Source organism: Taeniopygia guttata, chromosome 21 (genome assembly GCF_048771995.1).
Source record: "Taeniopygia guttata chromosome 21, bTaeGut7.mat, whole genome shotgun sequence".
Lineage (NCBI taxonomy): Eukaryota > Metazoa > Chordata > Aves > Passeriformes > Estrildidae > Taeniopygia > Taeniopygia guttata.
In genome coordinates this window covers 3,476,051-3,496,350 of record NC_133046.1, presented here as the reverse complement: position 1 = coordinate 3,496,350, position 20,300 = coordinate 3,476,051, and the positions used below count along the sequence as shown (strand labels likewise).

The window sequence follows — 20,300 nt, the reverse complement described above, 5'->3', positions numbered from 1 at the left end:
TGCTGAGCCGGGCGCGACCACCCGCTCTGAAAGGGGGAGGCCGCCGCTGCTGCCGTCGCTTCCGTCCTGCCGCCGAATCCCGCGCCGGTGCAGAATCGCTCCGGGACCGTCTCACCGCGGACTGTGTCTGCTTTCCCCCGGCGATGGGGCGCGAGAGGTGGGCGGCGGGGCGGCGAGCGGCGGCAGCGCGTCCATTCCCCCCTCGGGCCGGCGCGCGGTTGGTTGGGCCCAGGAAGATGGCGTCGGGGCGCGGTGAGCGAGCGGGGGGGCGCGGGCGCTGAGGGACGGGGCTGGTTCCAGTCCCGCTCCCACACACCGGGACCCCGGGGCTGCGGGGGCCGGGCGGGCTGGCCCTGCCCTCCTGTACCCGTGTGCATCCCCCGGCGGATGCGAGGCGGGCCGGTCGTGTGGCAGCGGCTGTCCCCACGCACGTGCGGTTGTTGCGCGGGTCCGTGCGCGCTGACTGCGCGGGGTCCGTGTGGCTGTGTTCCCGCAGGGTGCGTGTCCCCCGGTGTGCCAGCCCCGCGCCCGCCCTAGCTGGCCCCGGGAGGCGATGGGCGAGTGGGACCGGGTGTTCCGGCAGCACCTGCCGCTGCCGCCGCACCCGCAGCGGGGTCGGGCCCGGCCCCCGGCCCGCTCCGCCGCCTTCCGCTGCGTCCTCAAGTACCTGCACGGCGCTGCCCTGTCCCAGGTAGGGGCGATCGGCCCCGCGAGGGGACCCCGGCAATGTCTTGCTGCACCCGCTGTTTCTGCTGAGTCTCACTATTCATCGAATCATGAAATAGTTTGGCTTGGAAGGGACCTTACAGATCATCTCCTTCCACCCTCCTGCCATGGGAAGGTTCCACTAGACCAGGTTGCCCTTTCCAACCTACTTTGAATGCTTCCAGGGACGGAGTAACCGCAGCTTCTCTGAATGACCTATGCCAGTGCCTCACCATGCTAACAAGGAAGAATTTCTCCATAAGATCAAACCTAAATTGCTCCTCTTTTAGTTTAGGCCCCCACTCCCCCTTATTCTGTCACTTTCTGTGTATGTACAGAGTAACTCTCCATCTTTTTTCTAAGCCCCTTTTGGCATTCCTGTCAGTATGTGTGGGCCTGAACTCCCCATGACGGCTTTTGAAGCAAGTTGGTTTTGGGGAGAACTAACTGGAGATCTCCCAGAAGCGCTAAGTTCTTTCAATCCCATGCCTTGTTACCTGTAAATCTGAGTTAGCATTTAATGATTTTTTCATTTGGTTTTTTGTTAGCTTAGGTAAGTATATTTAAATTAAATTTTCTGGATAGCACTTTAACATCAATTGCCTCTTAATTCTATGCTTAGTGCTCAATTTTCCCACTTTTCCTTTGCTCTGTCAGCCTCTGGCTTGGAGGCAGGTGCTGCAGCAATGCATGAAGCTGTCTGTGGCCATGTGCCTGATTTGGGCATCCCTGAGAAAACGGGAATTATATCTCTTACCAAAGTGTGTTCTGAGCTTTGGGGACGCAGCTGGACCCCAAAGCTGGTGTGTTGTGCCTTGCAGGGAGCCCAGTACCAGCTGCGCCTGTCCCTTTTCGATGCCACCTACCACCACTTCTTTGGGAGGACATGGAGGAGCAGCTGGCGAGCTGCCAGCGCTGCCCCGCCGCGCTCGGCCAGGGCGACGTTCAACGAGGTGGGGGCTGCCAAGGGTCTGGGAAAACACAGAACCAAACCCTTTCCCATCCCAGTGCTTCCTGGCCTTTTGCCCAGGGTGCATCTCAGACTCTGCCCATTTATTAACTTTATGTACGATTTATTGGGAAAATGGGGTGCTGGGTTCCTGTGAGGCTGGTGCCACCGCCGGAGCAGCGCTGTGCCACCGTGTGCCACCTGCCGTGTTCAGAGCTGGCAGCAGAGAGCAGTGTTTCCCCACAAGTGGAAGGAAGGGAAGGAGCAGCTGCCCACCCTCCTGAGCAGCGCTTCTCTCTCCTTATCTGGGAACTAAACTCTCCCAAAGCCACGCTTCCATACGCTGCTGATACCAGCAAACCAGTGTGTCCCTGAATGGGGAGACACCGCTGCCCCGTAGCATGACCCATGTCTTCCAACTCTGCACTTCCCCAGTGCCACAGGTGAAGTGAAGCACAGCTCAGCCCTCAGCTCTTCCTTCCTTTACATCAACAGCAACATTGAGGGGCGTTGGTGTGTGCGTTTCTCTCCCAAGTGTTTCAGTACCGTCCCAGCCCGGTCTGTTTTGAAGAGGGATGGATTAAAACTAGGGCAGGGAGTGCTGCAGAGAGAGCTAAATGCTAGGAGGAACTGCCTTTCCAAATACATTCCCAGCGTCTGCAGGCTTCCTGGGTGTTTGCCATGTGGTTGGGAGCAGTTGGCAGGAATTTTGGGGTGTTGGGGGACTGTGTTGCAGCTTCACTGTGGTAGCTGAATTGCATTGCCTGCATGCGAGGTGGGATCTTCCGACTGCGGGAAAGTCAGCAGCTCATTGTTAGGAACAGTTCAGGTGGAGCTGGAATTGATTTGTGACAGGTGAGGTCAGCAGGAAAGTCACTGCTCCAGCCAGCCTCATCAGAGCAGGAAGTCATGAGGACAGGATTAGAGTCTGCTTGTGTGGTGGGTTTTGTCCTCAGGGTCCAGGGGAGGGGAATGCAGTGACAGAAACTGCTGTGTGCAGTCAGGAGGGGTCCTTGAGCTCCCTGGCACAGGGCATTCCCTGCCAGGGCTCCCTGTGCCTTTGCAGGGTGAGCCTTGCTCTGCAGGCACAGCAGTCAGGTCATTAATCCAGCACCTCGCAATAAAGGCTAATGGAATAACGATTTATGTCCCAGGGTTTATGTGGGAATGTCTCTCTCTGTTATTCCTTCCTGACAGCCCATATTGCAGTAAACAATTTCCCTGAAACACTGCAGTAATGAGTTTTTAATAGAAGGATGAACCTAGCGTTAAATTCTGTCCTGGGGAGGTGACCTGTGTCCTGTCCCTTCCTGCCCTTAGGTCCAGGCTTCTCTCGTGTCCTCCCCATTTCAGGAAGGTTTCCAACTCCTTTTTCCTCCTCTAATGCTGTAGGTCTGGGGGGCATCAAAGCCCTGTTCATTTGGGGTCTGCAGCCTGCGAGTTGCTCTGGCAACAAAAAAAAGTTTAAAAAAATATGGTGCTTGAGACTTAAGGGCTGAGATTTTGTAGCAGTGTCAGAAGTGATTTGCCATTAACTTCTGTCTGAAAGTTTTAGTGGATGTTCTGGTTGTGCCACTGAATGTCCCAGCAGAACAGGCATTGCTGTGTCTGCATCTGCCACTGCCAGCCCTGAAACAGCTCATCTCTGTCCTTTCCTGTCCCAGGTTGTTTATTTCCACACCTCCTTGAACCACCCCAGCATTGCTGCTGTTGTGGAAGTGGTAATGATGGCTGGGAAAGGGGATGGGAGCTCTCAGCAGCTTTCCTGCGGCTTTGGGATCATCCCCCTCTTCCACGGCGGATCAGAGGGGACAGACCCGGCCACTGAGGACAGAGCGTAGGTTCCCCTGCTGCTGTGTGACAGGTCACACTAAGAATTGAGGTGGCAACATGCATGGCTGCTTTGGTGGGGTGGGGAGGAGGGTGGTCCTGGGGCTGCAGAAACAGAGACAGCATTTAGAAACCTGGAATTCTGCACTCTGGGGAAGCAGTGATGGGTTTGGAAGGAATGCCTGTCCCTTCCCTAAAGGACAAGGCTTTTCTGGAGTGGGTTGGGTGGTTTTGCTGCTGAGCAAGGACTTTGTGGTAGATGAAGATGTAATGGAAGATAGAGATGTGTTTCAGGGTGGATTTAGTGACTGCTGCACATGTGTTCCTTGCCTTCAGGCTGAAGCTGTACCGTGGGACACCACGTGCCCTACTGCACCCACGCTTCCAGGACCCTGCGGAAAGTAAGCAGCAGCCAGAGGTGGCATCTCAGTCCCTTCTTGGTGGCTTCTCTCACCCAAATGTATGTTGCATGTGTCTGCTTGATGAGAGACATGGTCTGTGCCCTGGTGCTACTCAGTGGGTGTGCCTTACTTCCAGCTGGAAATGGCCTGGCTGGGCAAACACAGATTTTCCTTTGCTCCTAGTATGTGTACTCACAGATAAGGATTCATTCAACATTGGGGCTGTGAAGCTGTCTCCCCAGTTTTGGTCATTTTGGGATGTTTTCTTTTCTTCAGAGAACAAATACATGACAGTGATGGAGAAGAGCCACCTGCAGTATGGCCTGAAGTCCCACCAGCCCCTGGAGGCAATATTTCACCTGCTTCCTGAAAACCTGTTGGTATCTGGGCTGCAGACTGTTCCTGGCTTGCTGCCAGCACGTGGAGACACAGGTAGGGGCTCTTTCCCTTTTCCTCTGCCTGTGCTGCTCCTGCTTTAAGGCAGTGGGTCCCTGTGAGGCTGTGGGCAGGGCAGGCAGGGCACTGGGATGGGATTTGTGGGAGCACAGTGGTTTCTCTGCAGTGTCTCCCCTTGTCCAGAGCATCTCCCTTGCATGGGGCCACAGCTCAGAGCTCAGTCTGGAATCTGTCAAAATGGCTCAGTCAGTTCCCTGTCCATTAATTGCTTTGCTCCTAGGAAGCTTCTAGGGATAAGTGATGGTTGGTTTAATTACAGTCGTTCAGCAGAATCTTAAAAAGAGCTTTTGCAGTTTGCTTAAACTCCTTGGAGGTGGGTTCAGCATCACTGGGGCCTGGCAGGTTTGGGTGGATGAGCTGGTGCCCACTCAGCTTTTGTTAATCTCTCCTTATGGCACACTGCCCTTCGAGCTTCTGCAATTAAAAAACGTGAGCTGAAGATTCAGAGGGTAAAAAATTCCTCAGAGTTCTGCAGCTGAATTACTTTTCAGCTTCCTGCCTGGAAAACCTACTGCTGATGGCTTTGGGGGGTAGTAACTGTTGGTACTGAAGCTGAGCAAGGCCTTGAAAGCAGCTCAGTCCCTGCAGGTGTTCAGGCCTGTACTCAGAAGCTGAGTGGGCAGAGCCACTGCTGGCACTGCAGGGCACCCCAGTACAACAGTGGTGGCCTTCTGTTTGTTTGGGAAGCCTGTGGCCACCACCTTGTCTTTCAGGAGACTGCTTGCAGAAGCCCCGGCTGATGAAGACTGTCACCTGCTATCTGGAGCGCCTTTTCATCCACTTGTACCCTTCCCTGGAGGAGTTTGAGGAGGAACTGCTGGATTTACTGAACAGTGATCGCTTACTTCAGGTAAGTAGAGTGCTGTGAGGGTGGTGAAACCTTGGCACAGGTTGCCTGGAGAAACTGGCTGCCCCATCCCTGGAAGTGTCCAAGGCCAGGTTGGACAGGGCTTGGAGCAATCTGCTCTAGTAGAAGGGTCCCATGGTAGGGCATGGAACAAGTTAATGCTTAAGGTCACTTCCAATCCCAACCATTCTGTGATTCCATGATTCCAGGTACTGCCAATGTGGTTGGGGCAGAGGAAGGCACAGTGTAGAACAGTAATTCTAGTATCTGGAATTATGGGTGGGGTGAAAAGTGTCAGGTAAGTGATATTCATGTATTTGTTTCTCTTGGAGTCTCCAATTTTTTTTGCTGTGGAAGCCTTTAGCTTGTATCACTATTGGATTAGTACATGTGTGCTCTGTGTGGGCTTTGTTTTGAACATCCAGACACTCATAAGCAGAATTTGGGTTTGCTTTGCTGTGGGAAATGCAGAGATGAGATGCAGTGTGTATCGAGTCCATCTCTTTGGAGTGGCAGCCTCTGGCCAGGTCCTTTCTTGCCAGATTTGCACCAACTCTGCCATAAAGACAAAAGATATAGTATCTATCATCTGCTGGGGGAATAGCTCCTGTTTTTTGAGTTTTTTGGGTTGTGGTCAGCACAGGGAGTGCTGCCCAAGGTGGAAAACATTCCTGTCACAGGCTAACTCTGCGCTGGATGGTGAGGAGGTGGTGGTTCGGGAGCGGCGGCTGCACGTCGGTGTCCACAACGGCCTGCGCTTCGTCCAGGCACCGCAGGTCGCTGTGCTGGTGCCAGGGGCAGAATTGTCACCAGGTCGCTGTCAGGGGGTGCCCAGATCTGGAGCCAGGTAAGGGGGAGCTCCTCTGCTGCTGGTGCTGCTTCCCTGCTGCCTCGGATGCCTCTCACAGCCACTTCTCCATCCCGCACAGGGATGCAGGTCAAGCCCTAGTGCTGAGGAGCCGCATCCAGCTGAGTGAAATGGTCCCTCACCCGGCATTCAGGGTCTGCTTCCTGCTGGAATATGTCTTCTGCAGCACGGCGAGAGCTGGTGGCAAGGTAGGGCTGAGCATGTGTCTCTGTGCCTGTGAAAGAGCAGAGATCCATTCTGGGGGAGTGAGCCCTGCTGAAGAATTCCTTCCTCTGCCCATTTCACCGTCCTGCTTCTCCAGGCTGCAGTAGCTCCTTGTTGCATGGCTGTGCTGTGTAAGGCAGGGCCCTGCAAAGTGTCTGGGTGCCTTCCACAACACTGCACAAAACTACCTGCATGGCTTGGTAAATTATTTTAATAATATGTGGTTGCATTTCTTCACAGTTTATATGTAGATGGAGGAATGTAGCCTGCAGCATTCCCATAGTGTTCTGTCAAGTTAATTTGGAAAAATTCAGCTTTTTTGTAATATCAAAAAGGCTTTTCTTTAGAATTTAGCATTTATGCTGAAAGGAGGTTAACCCATCCAGCTCCTATTTTTTTTGTTTTTGCCCTCAATGATGAGGTTTTTCTGGGTGCTTCAGCCTGATGTTCTCAAACTGTAAAGGCAGGAGAAATCTCTGAGGGTGGTCTCTGCTGTCAATATACTCTCACCTACTTACTGATCGTTTACTAACATCTTAGTTTAACCTTCCTGCAGGTTAAACCCAGCTCAATGAGTACTGTGTATCCCCTCCAGAGACCTGGTGTTGTTGGAGCCATCAGCTCCTGGCTGGCTGAATCGATTGCCAAGCATTTATTAGGAGGCTTTAATTGTCCCACTAAGATGTTCATTGAAAATGTAGCAAATGCCTCTTGTTAAGCTGTCCAGAGACAAAGTAGGGGAAATGGGCATTTATAAAGCAGGATGCCCGTGCCAGACCAGAGGGATTTGTACTGAGAAGGGAGACACTGAGCTGTGCTGTTGGAAGTTGTTGTTGGGTCCAACTCTGTTGGAAAACTGAAGCCCAAGGTCCCACGGAGATTTGGGGTTCCAGAGGCAGATCCCCTTGGCTCTGTGGGGAGTGCTGTCTGGGGCAGCAGTGGAGCCAGTCCCTGTGGTGCAGCCCTGGGGTTAGACTGGTTAATCCCAAAGCTGCTTGCAAAGCTGATCACCTTGCCCTTGTCCTCAGTGCCATAATTAGCTGTGAGGGGGATGGTGGGTGCTGGCAGAGCTGTCTCTTGTTTCTGTGCCCCTCCTTTGGTTTGAAGGAGGCTGTGGATGTGCTGGGTAAGTGGAAACCTTTCCCCTCTGCCAGGGATGGGGGTCCAACATGTATTCCTTCGTGCAGCTGCTTGAGGGAGGGGTTACAGAGGCATAAGGTCTTGCAAAGTGAAATGTCTCCAGGACGGGATGAAGAGCACTGGCTTCGGCGATGCCAGAGCCAGGTGTGGGGGATGAGAGGCATTCCTGGGTCCTGGCAGCGAGGTGGGGCTGCCTGGTGCTCACTGTGCTCCCCCACCCCAGGCCCTGTCCGGCAGTGCCCGCAGTGAGGCGGCCGACATGCGCTCGGTGCGCTGGGCTGTCTGGAGCCCCGTCCCGGGCACTGGGGACACGGATGTCATCCTCCCCCTGCGAGGTGGCGCCCGCCGTGGCCCCTGCCAGGCCTTGGTCTACCGGACCCCCCCGAGCTCCCGGCAGGTAAGGGTGTGCTGGGCCCCGGCAGCTTTGCCTGCGGTGTCGGGGCGAGGGAGCCGCTGTCGGAGGCACGAGGAAGGCTGCGTGTATCACGCTGTCTGAAAGCATTTTCGTTGCCAACTTCAGGGGAAGCACGTGGAGTCTGGGACTGTCCAATTCCATGTTTCCACTGATTCGGAAGAACATCTTGTAACTGCTGCGGAGATCCTATGTAAAGACAGGGACGAGTCGAAGAAGCCTCCTACGCCATCGCTGAGTGAGTGTTTTCCAGATCGCTGACATTTAAAATACAGAGTGGTGGCACTGGTGTCTGCTAGGGAGAGAAAACAAGACTTCAGTGAGTTTCAGCAAGCAAGTTATGAATTACTGGAGTGAAGCAAGATTTTGTCAAGTTGAATTCAGCTCTTACTTTTTAACTTGCAAAATTCCCATGTGATAGTATTGCTGAGCCATGTGCAAAATCCCCAGGGATTGCCAGCAGTGCCTCAGCCTGCTCCCATTCTGAGTCACCATGTGCAGCAGCCACACCAGCAGCACATTCTTGCTGCAGGTACTGCTGCTCCTCTCTCTGGACTCATAGTCTCTCCAGTCATGGGGACAAGAGAGATGTCAGTCACAGGCTGGGGAAAAGTAATCTGGTTGTGCCACCACTGAGGGAGTGTGACAGCAGCCTGGGTTGGGTTGATGTGTGCAGGATGTGTTGGTGCCTGGCTGGGGAAGAGCAGACAGCATCTGTGCATGTGCACAGGTGCATCTGTCTATAGTTTGGAGGGCTGTGTGTTTGGGGTTCCAGCACCTCTCTGCTCTATTGGAGATGGAAGGAAAAATGCTGTAGACTTGAGTTTGGGCATGAGGTTGTGTCTGTGCACTGTGCTCCTAAAAATCCTCTTTGGGTTGTTTCTTTCTCATCCCTCTTGTGATTGGTGGGAAGCAAACCCCCCTCTCTTTGCAGTGCTGCTCCTGCTGGGGTCCCAGCGGTGTCTCGGGGTGATGCTTCAGACACCAGACAGTGTTTCAGTGCGTGTCATATCTCCCCAGCTCTCTGATGATCCATTTAGTGTCAGCCCACGGGCCAGGCAATGCCTGTTACAGTGGGTTGCTGTTCCATGCTGTTTCCAGTGCTGTGGAGCCACAAGATGGCAGTGGCACCGTAGCTTTGGTGTGACAAATCCTGTGTTTCTGCTCGTGAGGAGCCAGGATTGCTGCTGGGAGGGGCTTTGGAGGGGAAAGCTTTAGTGGGAGATGAAGGGGTCTCGTAGTGTCAGAGTATGTGGGGTTCAGCTCCCTGCAACACAGGCTGCATCATGACTGGTACCTTCCTGGTGCTGCTTGAAAAGTTTTTCCTGGTGCCTTTCAGCTGTAGGTGGCTGGGATGCTGATGGAGTTGTGGTGTGGTGAGGGGAGAGGGAAGCAAGTGCTGACACTGAGCTTCCAATCTGGTGGTGATCTGGAGTGCTCTGGCTTGGGGGAATGTGCTGAGCTGTGGGCTGTGTCCCTGGTGAGGGGAGATCCCCATCAAGGTGATTTTCAGGGACAAACTCCCTGTCATTTCCCAGCTCTAGGGGGCTTATGGCACCAGGGAGGGCTTGCAAGTGCAGCAATGGTCTCAGAGCTGTGCTTCTCCAGCCTGTGTTCCAAGGCGCTGAAGAGACTATTGGGTTAACTTTTTATAGAGCTCTGTTGAGAAACGTGCTGCTGCCTGGCCCAGGGGAGGCCAAGAGCTTCTTCTGTCAGCTCAGATGCCACTGTTGCTGCTAGATCTGTCCATCCTCTTCTTAGTGCTAGCCAAAGCCATCCTGACTGGAAGGAAACAATATTTTAGGCATGAGGGAAATGGGGTGGTTTCCTTTACACAGCAGCCAGCATGGAATAGCTGGGATATATGTGATGGGGGAAAGCAAATTAAGGTCTGAGCATCACGTGGATGCAGAGATGGAACATCTGTGCCCCTGCTCTGCTGCGAAGGACCCGCGGCTCCACGGCTCAGTGAGCTCAGCTGTGCTGGCGCGAGAGAGCAGCCGAATATAAACACGATAAAGCTCCCACCGTTCCGGGGCACAAATGCTCAAGCAGTTGAAGGGAGTGACAAAAAATAACAGAGAAGCGATGAAAACCTTAAGTATCCTAAAACTTTCACGTCTCATTAAGCATCCCACTTAGGCAGCACCGTGTGGCCGTGAGGCACCGCGGCGCTGTCAGGGGATGGGGGAGCTGTTGTTTGTGGCAGAGTTAGCCTGATTCACAGCAAAATAAAGGATGGGTCTGGAGATGTGTTGTGTTAACCCCTAAGCAGCAGTCTTACTGGGAAATAAGTCAAAAGAAGTGTTTGGGTGATGGTAAACTGCTTCACTGCACTGCCTTTGACTCTAAAATTGAAAAGGGCTGGTGGGAGGACACAGCAGTTTGGTGGCAGTGGGTGCAGCTGCAGTTGTGGGGCCTGGGGGTTTTGGCTCCTCTACAGCATCTCTCTTGTCCCTCTCCACAGGAGTGCCAGCCCCACGACGAGTGCCAGTCTCCCCACGAGGACCAGGGGTAAGTGCCATGTGCATCAGTGAGTGTGGGTGGTGGGCAGCAGCATTCCCCAGGTAGGATGTGCTTCTGGACCCATCCCTTGCCTGTTTTCCTGTCTGCTGCAGCCAAGAGGCACCAAGTGTCCTCAACTCCACCTCCTCCAGGCAGTAAACCAGCTCCAGCCTGTGATGTGCTGGGAGAAATTCCCTGTGCTCTTTTCATACCGCAGGAGTGAGGGCAGCTCTGGTTTTTGACAGCCCAGATTTGCTGGGTGCTGTTGTCCCTGGGTATGTGCTGACAGAGACACATGGTTTGTTTGTGCAGAGCTCCCAGGATTTAAGGAGAGCTGTGAATACTGAGAGCCCTCTTTATGCTGTTTTATATCTTGATGCAGGAATCAATGCACGCAAATATTTTTGATGAAATGGAATGAAATGCCTCATAAGGCCGCATTAAGCAGTTTGATCTTCCTGCTGCATGTGCTCATCCCTCCTCTTGCCAGGGAGCAAGCAGCAGGGAAAGGGCTGTGGAGGTGCAAGCCCTTGTGTGGCCAAGTTGTACCACTTCCTGGTGCAATGACAGCACTGGGACATGTGGTGGCCGAGCTCTTTTAGCACAGAGGGGCTGCTGGCTCAGCTTGCCACAAGGGCTACCTCAGGGGGCTGCCTTGTGGCTGCAGCTGCTCATGCTTGCCACTCTCTCACCAGCTGTCAGTGTCCCAGCTCGTGGCATCGCCACGGGGCACAGGCCAGACCCTGCAGCAGGATGGGGCCATCACCCACCTGGAGGCCGACCTGGGCTCGCCGGACGCAGAGCCCTGTGCCAGCGACCAGCTGCGGGCACTGCCCTTCACCCCGCTGCAGCTGCCCATGGCTGCTGTGGGGCTGCAGGCATGCAGGTGATGCTCGGCTGCCCCTCCCCAGGCTCCTGTGGCCCCATCACCTGGCCTGCCAGGGTGCCCATGGCCCCGTTTGTGGAGTTCACCCCTATTTCTCCATCAGTTCCCGTGTGTCCCTCTCTCGTGCCGCGCTGGCGCGCCTGCACACCGCCGGCTTTCCGGACATCCTGGACCGCAACCAGGAGCCGGTGGAAATTTCAGAGCCAGTGGAGCTGGGCAGTTTCAACCTGCGGCTGGAGGAAGCTGACCCTCTGCAAGGCAATGAAATAGTCCTGCAGTTCCTGGCTTTTGGCAGGTGGGATGGCAGCTCGTGGTCTTGTGTGGGCAGATCCCAAAGGCCTCCTGGACAGAGTCCTTTCCCAATTCCCCTAACCCTTTTCCCTGCTTGGGCAGGAGACGTCCTTGCAGAGGTGCCTCTTCCTTTAGCACCTGCTTTTGTCCTCCCTGGGCATTTTTAAGTCATAATCCAGTTTTTTTAAATTGGATCCATGAGCCACAATGTGATGTCAGAGCTCATTAATGCAGGGTTTCTCCAGAAATGCAAATGGAGTTGGGAAAGTTGGCACCCAAGGAGTGGCTTTGGCTGCATACGACCCTGCTTCTGTTTTTTCCATGGCTGGCAGTGTGCTGTGGGAAGGTAACATGCTGTCTTTGCTGGGCGCCTCCACCACAGCATATGGCAGGAGACAGCTGGAATTATAAAGCTTTTTGGGAAGTTAAGGCAAACCGTATGGCCGCTGTCTTCAGAAAAGTCCAAATACTTGTGGTGCTGCCAATCTTCTCTTGTTCTTCTGTCTCTTGACATGTGCCAAATGCATGAGTAGCTCATGACAGAGTGGCAGCACCATGTCACAAGTAACCCAAGCCCCTCTCTCTCCTCAAGAGATGCCCAGGACAGTGTGGAGGGGCTGTGGCCAAGGACTGTCTTCCTCACCTTCCAGTTCTACCGTTTCCCACCGGTCACCACGCCCCGGCTGCAGCTGGTCAGCACAGAGGAGGTGCTGGCGACCGGGCTGGCCGTGCCAGCGCAGCTCCTTGTCCGTGTCAATGAGGATGGGACCCCAACCAGTAAGCTCTGTCTGGCTTTATCATGCATGTGTGGCTGCTTCTCTTGTTGGGTGGATGAGGGCTTGCCTCTGGCCCAAGGGATGGGTTGGTGTCTGTTAATATCAGCCTTCTGCTGGTTTGCACATCATGAAAAACATTCAAAGCATCCAGTGTTTGAAGTAGTACACAGTGTCAGTTGTGTGAGGTGCACATTGAGGCTTCCCACCAAGCCAAGAGCCATGTCTGTGATAGTGTGGTGTCTTGCAGGAGCACCGGGCTTGCAGCTGAAGTACATGGTGGATCCAGCTTTCCTGCGGCTCGGGGAACAGCGCTGGTTCCTGCGGTACCTGGCTGAGCACAGCCTCCAGATTGACATCTGGGATGGAGATTCCCTGCTCCATTTTGGGTCTGCTGCCATTAAACTGGAGGTATTGGTTAGACTGACAGTCTTTTCCCATGGGTGGAAGTGCTGAAGGGCCCCCTGCCTGTGTGGAGTGCTAGAGAAAAGCCTAGCTCTCCCTTTGGTCCTGTGTTAAGTTGCTGTTGCATTGTCCTTGTGTCTTCAGTAATGGAGATGCTGTCAACCCCTCTGTGTAACCGAATCTGGTGTCAGCTTGACAAGCCCCCAGTCACAGATTTGTTACCTTTTCTTCCAAAGTGATGACAAAGCATTAACTTTCTTTGCCCTTCCATATAACTCTGGCAATATTCTAGCACTAAGCCCTGCAGAGTCAGGACATCCAGTACATTCATTCCCAGACCCCTTGACCCCTCTGGACCAGAGTCCCCAGTAACTCGTTGCACCTCGTGTGTCCTTGCCTTGTGCCCAGCCCCTGCTGCGCCAGGGCCAGACGGCCGTCAGGACCTACCACGAGCTGGAGGTGGCCACGGCCGAGTACGAGCCGGACGGGACGGTGATGGGCCGGGAGGCTCTGCGGCACGGCGCCCTGCGGCCCCTCGGGGTCCGTGTGGCTGTGAGGGGCCGCCTCCACCTCTGCCTGGCCAATATTGGTGAGAACCCACTGCTCATGTGGCCCAAAGGCTTGGGTGGGGCACACAGCATGTGCGGGGCTGTACCTGAGTGAGACCCAGGCTGGCAGGGACGTCATCCTTCCCAGAACCTGCTGGCTGCTTTTATTTTATGTATTTAATTCTGTGTCCTATAAATGTGCAGTGACTCCAGGTTTTAAAATCTTATCTTCAGAGGAGAGATTAGCTCCATATAAGATATCTTAAATCGTCATTTCCATACTTTGCCTGCAAAGGGCCGATAAGCTCTTGGGAAGGAGAATCTGAGATCCACAACCCAGGGAGTGGTTTAACACACACCCTGACAAAGAGCTGCTGTGCCAGGACAGCAGCTGCCCTTTGATTGGTGTTTTCCCCATCCTCTTATATTAAAAAAATTCAAAATACTGTTAGAAATAGGATGGTAAAGCTTGGTACCCTTTCCCAAAGGATGGGGATGGGATGTGTAGGCTGGGAAAATAACTGGTGGGTTTAGAGCCTTGTGTACACTTGGCACATCCTTTTTGGGAGTGGGGTGATGCAGCAGCATTAGCCATGCAGAGGGAGGCAGAACTCAGAAATGGAAGCAGGAGTTGGTGAGGGGCTCAGGATGGTGTGCTCCATCCCCGAGCTGGTGACTGTGTGACAGAACAGGCTCCAGGGAGCATGTGGGGCTCTTAGGGCATAATTGATTTCCAGATATTCTCTCCTGCTTGTGTAAATTGGCTGAACCGAGCTGTAGGGAGGTAGAAATTTGCAGTAGATTTTATAACAATGAGAGTGGATGGTTTCCACTCACTCCTGCCTCTGCTTGTGGCAGGTCATCCATGCGAGGAGACCCCAGAGCAGCTGCCATCCCATTCCTGCATTGTCACTGCACCAGACAGCACTGTCACCACCCCAGGTGGCAGAGGGTGCTCCCTGAACACTCCTGGTGGTGAGTCCTGCTGGGGCTTGGCCTGTCCCTTTGTGGGTTGAGGTGGGCAGGGTCTCTGCTGCTGCAGTGCCAGCTGTGGGTCAGCTGTCCCTCTGGTGCTCCCCTCTCCAGCCCTGCAGTATTGCGGGGCTCTCGGGGGCTGCAGTATCTGGGGGGACCTTCCTTGGTGCCATGGTGGTCTCACCCCACAGGCAGGAGGGCGGCGTGGGCACGGAGGCTGGTGGACGTGGACAATGAGCTGGAGGCCGCGCTGCGCAGTCGCCGTCCAGAAGTGAGACTGGCGCCCCGGTCACACTCAGTGAGGCCGTGTCCACCCACATGTCTGCAGCACGTGGCAGTGGTGTGGCTGCACGAGGGTGCTGGTGGCAGGAGGGCATGGGGCCAGACCCCTGTGGTGTCTCCAGGCTTATGGTTCCTTCCCTCTGGGCAGGGCTGGCCAAAGCAGCGTGCCTGGGACCTGCAGGTCATCGACTCCTACCGGGATCACATCAAGGGAGAGAGCATCTACCAGATGCTCAGCCAGGCCATCACAGCCACCCGCACTGTCCACGCTGTGCTGGGGACAGCTGAGTTCTTTGAGTTCGCCCTGAAGAACCCGTACGGCGTCCAGCACACCGTGACCATTGAGGTCGACCACCCTGAGCTGAGGTGGGGGCTCCCCTGTGTGCGTGGGGAGGTGCCAGGGTGGTACCAGCTCCCTCCCAGTCCTCACCAGCCCCTCTGCTGCTATTGCCCCAGTGTCATACTGGACCCGAGGGAGTGGCGCCACTTCAAGGAACTGACCAGGAGTGTTACACCGGTGGAAGAGGATATGTTCCATCTCAGTGAGGATCTCAAGCCTCAGGTCTACCTGCGCCCCAGTGAGACTGTCCACATCCCCTTCAAATACCAGACCTTCTCCGCAGACCCTGCCGTGGTTGCGGCACAGGTAGGCACGGGCCCGTTTTGAGCTGTTTTGGTACAAAGTGTCCCCCTTGGCTGTGGTTACCACTGCAGAGCAGGCTGGAACAGCCATGGGGAGCAGCAGCAGCCACAGCGATGCTGCACCCTGAGGGAACTCACTCTTTCACCTTGCAGGGGCCAGCTGGGCTGGGCACTGGTGCCAGTGAGAACACTCACTCCCTTGGGAAGAGTGGGGCCAAGCAGACAAAGCTCATCCAGGTTAGGGAGCCAGGTGAAACACTGCTTGAGGGGCTACATGGGAGGAGCAGAATCACTGGAAAATCCCAGCCCTCTCCTGCTGGCCCCCGGGACAGGTCTCCTTCCAGGTGAGCAGGGGGAAGCCCATTGCACTCCTGCGGGTGAAGGTGGAGCCGCAGCCCCATGTGGTGGACCAGACCTTTCGCTTCTACCACCCAGAGCTCACCTTCCTGAAGAAGACCATTCGGCTGCCTCCCTGGCACACCCTCCCTGGTGAGTCTGTGGCGTGCCTTGCAGGACTTGGGCTCTTCCCTGTTGCTCATCATCCATAGTTCATGGAGCCCTTCTGGAGGCACAGCAGCATCCATAGAGCACATTGCTGCTTCCTCACACCTTCATGGCCCTGGCTCCTCGCTTGCTCTCCATCTTTCTCTGTTAACTTCTTCCTGAATTCCCTACACCTGCACACCCATGTGGTTTGCTGGTGGTCTAACATGAGGGGTTCTGTGTTCAGCTGCGTGGGGCACGGGGGAAAGGCACAGGCAGAGCAAGAGCTGAAGGTGATTTCCTCGGTCCCTTGTCCACAGGCACGCCGGTGGGGGTGCCGGGAGGGCAGCCTGAGATGTTTGTTCGCTGCAGCGACCCTGACATCATTTGTGAAACCAAATCCTTGGTATGCTGCACTTTGGCATCGCCGTTCCTCGCGTCCTTCTCCTGCAGATTGTTTGGGTTGGCAGAGAGCTGCCGATGTGGGTGCAGCCACAGAGCATCCCTGTGTACCAGCCTGTGGCAGTGACACAGTGGCAGCAATAAAGCTGGAATAGCTTTTTCTTCCCAATTAAAAGGAGCTGTGTTGTTTTGGCGGGGGAGGCTGAGCATTGCCCCTTATCACATCACGCAGCAGCCTGTACTTGCTTGTTCTTTTGAGCAAGTACCAGATGATTCAGATGCTGGGAAAAGCAGTCTTTTGTTGGGCTTTCTGCTGCTTGGGGTATCTGCAGCCGTTGGCAGTGGGTGGGGGGACGGTGTGTCCTTGGGGTGCACAGCAAAGCCTGTCTCTGCTGAAGGATGCTAGTGTAAAGGGGCAGCTCCATGCCCAGCCCTGCACCATCCCACTCCCTCCTGAAGCAGGAGGCTCTCCTGGGCTGGAAGGGAAAAATAAACCTGGCCATGTCCATGCAAATGGGGACGAGGGATAGCTGCTAATTGCTGTTGCAGAAATGCATTAGTATGGTAATTGGATTAGGGCTTGTTAGAAAACTTGTGGAAAATTTGCCAAAATTTGATTACAGATACAGACCTGGAATGCGATAGTCATTTGTATCCTCTTTTGTAATTAAAAATACTGGGAGAGCTCAGCCAAACTGTATAATAACTTAATAACATAGTTTCACCAGGCACCGAAAGCATCTGCTTTTGTAAGGGAGTTGGTCGTAGCTCCCTGATTAATGGGAAGACACCCCTGGGGTGTTCATTAGCTGGTCAACTGCTGGGACAGTGCTCTGTTGTCTATGCAGGGGCCTGGTGAGCCACAGGACATCTTTCTCAAAGTAGCCGGAGGACCAAGCCCGCAGATCAAGAAGTTCTTTGTTGCTATTTATACGTAAGTAGCGGGACCCCAAAAGGGTGGGGAACGTTGACTCCCGTGGTGTGTGGCGAGCTCTGTCCGTCTGTCCGTGCGCAGGGATGCCTGGCTGGCAGCACCTGTCCAGATCTGGCAGTTCTACCTGCACTCGCTGCAGCGGCTGGACGTCGCCTGCACGGCCGGGCAGCTCACGCGCCTCTCCCTGCTGCTGCGCGGCACCGCGGCCCCGCGCAGGGTGCGCGCCTTCACCTCCCACCCCCAGGAGCTGCAGGTAACCCCCGTGCTGGGCGAGGGGCTGGCTGGCCTGGGTCAGCCCAAAGAAACCCCCTCCAGAAAGCAAAAGGCAACCCACACGGAACTGTGAACAACTGAGAGCCGTAAAGCGTTTGTGATAATTATCTTTTGATTAGAGTTGTCATGTGTAGGATCATTGGCGCGAAACCCCGGAGGGCAAATTATCTGCGTTAATGAGACTGTCTGAAGACTCTCAATTTCTTTAGAATCCGCTCGTCCGTAATTGGAAATGTGAATAATAAAAGGCAGAAAAACTCCACTGCTGTCCTGTAAAGGAAAGGCAAAGGCTCCTCAGGCAAAGCCTGTGTGGTGGAACCCTTGGGCTGGGGAGGCCCTGCATGTTCCCAAGTGGCTCTTGTCCTTCCTGACATGAATTAGTCCCAGAGTATTCCTGGGGCTGGGAGGTATGGGATTCAATAGTGATGGAACAGGAGTGCAGGTTTTTAGGAGCAATTGGGTCTAATTGATGCTCCAAGCTGGACTTTTCAAGGCTGCAATCAGCCGCTGTGGGTGGCTGTACCTCCAGGTGTTGTTCCACAGGTGGATCCGAGCGGTGCCTTCCTCCTCCCTGCCAACGGCATTCAGGACCTCTACATTGGTGTGAGGCCACGGCGGGCTGGCAGCAAGTTCATCTACCTCAACCTGGTGGATGTGGAGTCCCACCAGCTGGTGTCCTCCTGGCTGCTCTGCCTGTCCTGCAGGCAGCCTCTCATCTCCAAGGTACGGCAGCTCTTGCTACTGCGAAACGTGGTGATGGCACCGGATCAGTGGTTGCAGTTCAGCCCATGACTTGGGGCTGTCTCCTGCTTCTCCCTCTCTTTCCATCTGTGTTTTTTTTGGCACTTGCCATCATAAACACACATTTAGCCCTTGGGGTACTTGAATAATCTCACTGAAGCCCCTGGTAGAATGTCTTTTAGGCTGTTTTGGAGGCAGCCCCACGCTGAGGAGCGGCAGCTCAGAAGTATTCCCAGTTGTGAAATTAGAGCTGCAGCATGCTGCTTTCGATTAGCGCTGTGCTGGCAGAGGCCTTGCCTCAAAGACAGAAAATTAGATTTCCTGGCTAATGTGTTTCTTCTAAAAATGTTTTCCTGAACCTCTTGGTATTGGGAAAGGTTCAGATTGGCATTTACACCAATGTCCCATTGTCCTGCCACATGCTGCTTGTGCTATGAGGTGTTAAGAGAATCAGAGTAGTTGGGGCTGGAAGGGGCTGTTCAGGGTCATCAAGTTCATCTAGTTATCTGAGCACCACAGCTCTTCCTGGGAATGAGAAGGAGCTGGCTGGTTCTGCTGCTCTCCCAGCCCTTTATGCTTTGCACTCGTAATTAATTGTTGCTTCTTTTGATCAAATGTGGGTTCTTTCTGCTGGCTGGCAGAGTGGATGTGAGGTGTGGGAGGGGAGGGCAGTGTGTGGGAGGCAATTCTCTGTGGTGGGACTGGGGGAGTGCCCGTTGTTGCCGCTGCCCACCCTGCCATCTGTGCCGCCTTGCCACAGCCCCTGCTTGCCCCACAGGCCTTTGAGATCTCGCTGCCAGCGGGAGGTGGGAAAGGCTGCAACAAGCGCATCACCTACACCAACCCCTACCCCTCGCCCCGGCTCTACTTCTTATGCACCAACCGCCCTGACCTGCTGCAGTTCAAGGAGGACTCCTTCGAGGTATGTCCTGCTGCCAGCACTCCCTCCTTGCCAGGCCCCTCGTCTGGCCAGACCTGGCGATGCTGGGTGGGTGCTGGCCGTGAGAAACACCTTGGCTGGGGGAAGGTGGGCACATGAAGGGGCACGACCAGGTCCTGCTGCCTCCTCCAGCTCTGTCTCCCGCAGGTGGCTGGAGGGGAGGTGTACACCATCGGCCTGCGCTTTGCCCCGAGCCAGACTCTGGGGGAGGAGGAGATCCTGATTCACATCAATGACCACGAGGACAAGAACGAGGAGACCTTCTGTGTGAAGGTCCTGTACCAGTGAGGCCGCCTGCCTGTCACTGCAAAGCTGCAGGTTCCTGTGCCAGCCCAGCAGCTTTATCACACCGCCTCGGGGGTGGCTGTGTCTGCCTGAGGGTGCTCATGACCCCCATCCCCTGGCTGCCACCTTGCCAGGCTGGGGGGTGTCTCTGTCAGTGGGATCCCCGGGCATTGCCATGAGTGCTGGTGGTGCCATGTGCCTCCATCCGCACAAATCGAGAGGTTGGATGTGTTCCTTACGGCACCTTGTGACTGCAGGATCTGTATTTTTGTTAAACATGATGATGTTTTAGGCACTTTTAATATTTTTTTAACTTAAAAAGTTTGCAGGTTTGGTTCTGCAGAATATTTTAAAAATATTTTATATTCAACAGTGAGTTTTGTACACACCAAGGCAGTTTTACGTGTTTTTTTTGATACTTTTTACTCATCCTTGATCCATAAAAATTGCTGTGCACAACTGTCAGAGTGTGGCAGCATTTTCTTCCTGAGGAGGTGGAAATTCTCAGCATCCCTGTCCTGTGGAGATGAGTCCTGGAGGTCCCCTGCATCACCCCCATCCCCTGGAGCATCCTGGGGGTCAGGGCAGAGACCATAAATGGGACTGGGAGGGGAGGGCAGCCCACCAGCTCTGGAAATGCTCACTCTCCACAGGCCTGAGGCTGGTGAATTAGTGGCCCTGATAAAGTCGGGTGCCGAGTTCCTCTGCCTCCCTCGCACTGATGGGAAATGACAGCTCATATTTTAGAAATGATTATACTGTCTGCAGCACAGAGAGGCCCCGAAGTTGGGTTATTAAAGTAGATTAGCTGAATAATTTTTATTACATTTTCACACAATGATATTTCTTGAGGCTTATGAATGAGCTGGTGCTGTACCTGCAGCACAAGGGAGCTTGAGTGGTGAATGATGTGCCTGCATTCAGGGGATGCCAGCACAGGGACTTGAGCTGAGCTGGTGCTTGAATGGTGCTGCCTGCTCCCCTGCAACACATGTCTGTGGCCCAAAATCTACATAACTGTCATTAAGAAAAGCTGTTAAAACTTTCCTTGTAGGAAATGCAAATGCCTTGTGTCCCAGCTGCTTGGAATTATGGCCATGGCCCTTGGAATTGCTGCTGCTGC

The 20,300-nt window shown here is 54.4% G+C and overlaps 1 protein-coding gene across 4 annotated transcripts; it reads left to right on the top strand.

Annotated features, from left to right (window-relative positions):
- The first annotated feature begins 12 nt into the window (after positions 1-12).
- Positions 13-19,636, top strand: NPHP4 (nephrocystin 4). Of its 4 annotated transcripts, none has more exons than XM_072917456.1 (29): positions 13-157; positions 497-691; positions 1,527-1,658; positions 3,319-3,491; positions 3,821-3,885; positions 4,162-4,317; positions 5,055-5,191; positions 5,869-6,035; positions 6,118-6,244; positions 7,624-7,797; positions 7,921-8,050; positions 10,280-10,326; positions 11,013-11,203; positions 11,307-11,498; positions 12,087-12,271; positions 12,518-12,678; positions 13,081-13,261; positions 14,079-14,195; positions 14,387-14,466; positions 14,626-14,843; positions 14,934-15,123; positions 15,273-15,356; positions 15,452-15,608; positions 15,923-16,008; positions 16,853-16,938; positions 17,020-17,191; positions 17,755-17,934; positions 18,731-18,874; positions 19,040-19,636. In XM_072917456.1, exons 2-29 carry the CDS (start codon positions 554-556, stop codon positions 19,178-19,180), a joined length of 4,011 nt encoding a protein of 1,336 aa, XP_072773557.1. In that variant the 5' UTR covers positions 13-157; positions 497-553; the 3' UTR covers positions 19,181-19,636. The 4 variants fall into 4 exon arrangements, 2 of the variants coding, with proteins under 2 accessions (XP_072773557.1, XP_030145123.4); XM_030289263.4 differs by lacking the exon at positions 13-157 and adding an exon at positions 216-252; XR_012051705.1 differs by lacking the exons at positions 13-157; positions 19,040-19,636 and having other exon boundaries at positions 201-691; positions 17,741-17,934; positions 18,731-18,868.
- Positions 19,637-20,300: the final 664 nt, after the last annotated feature.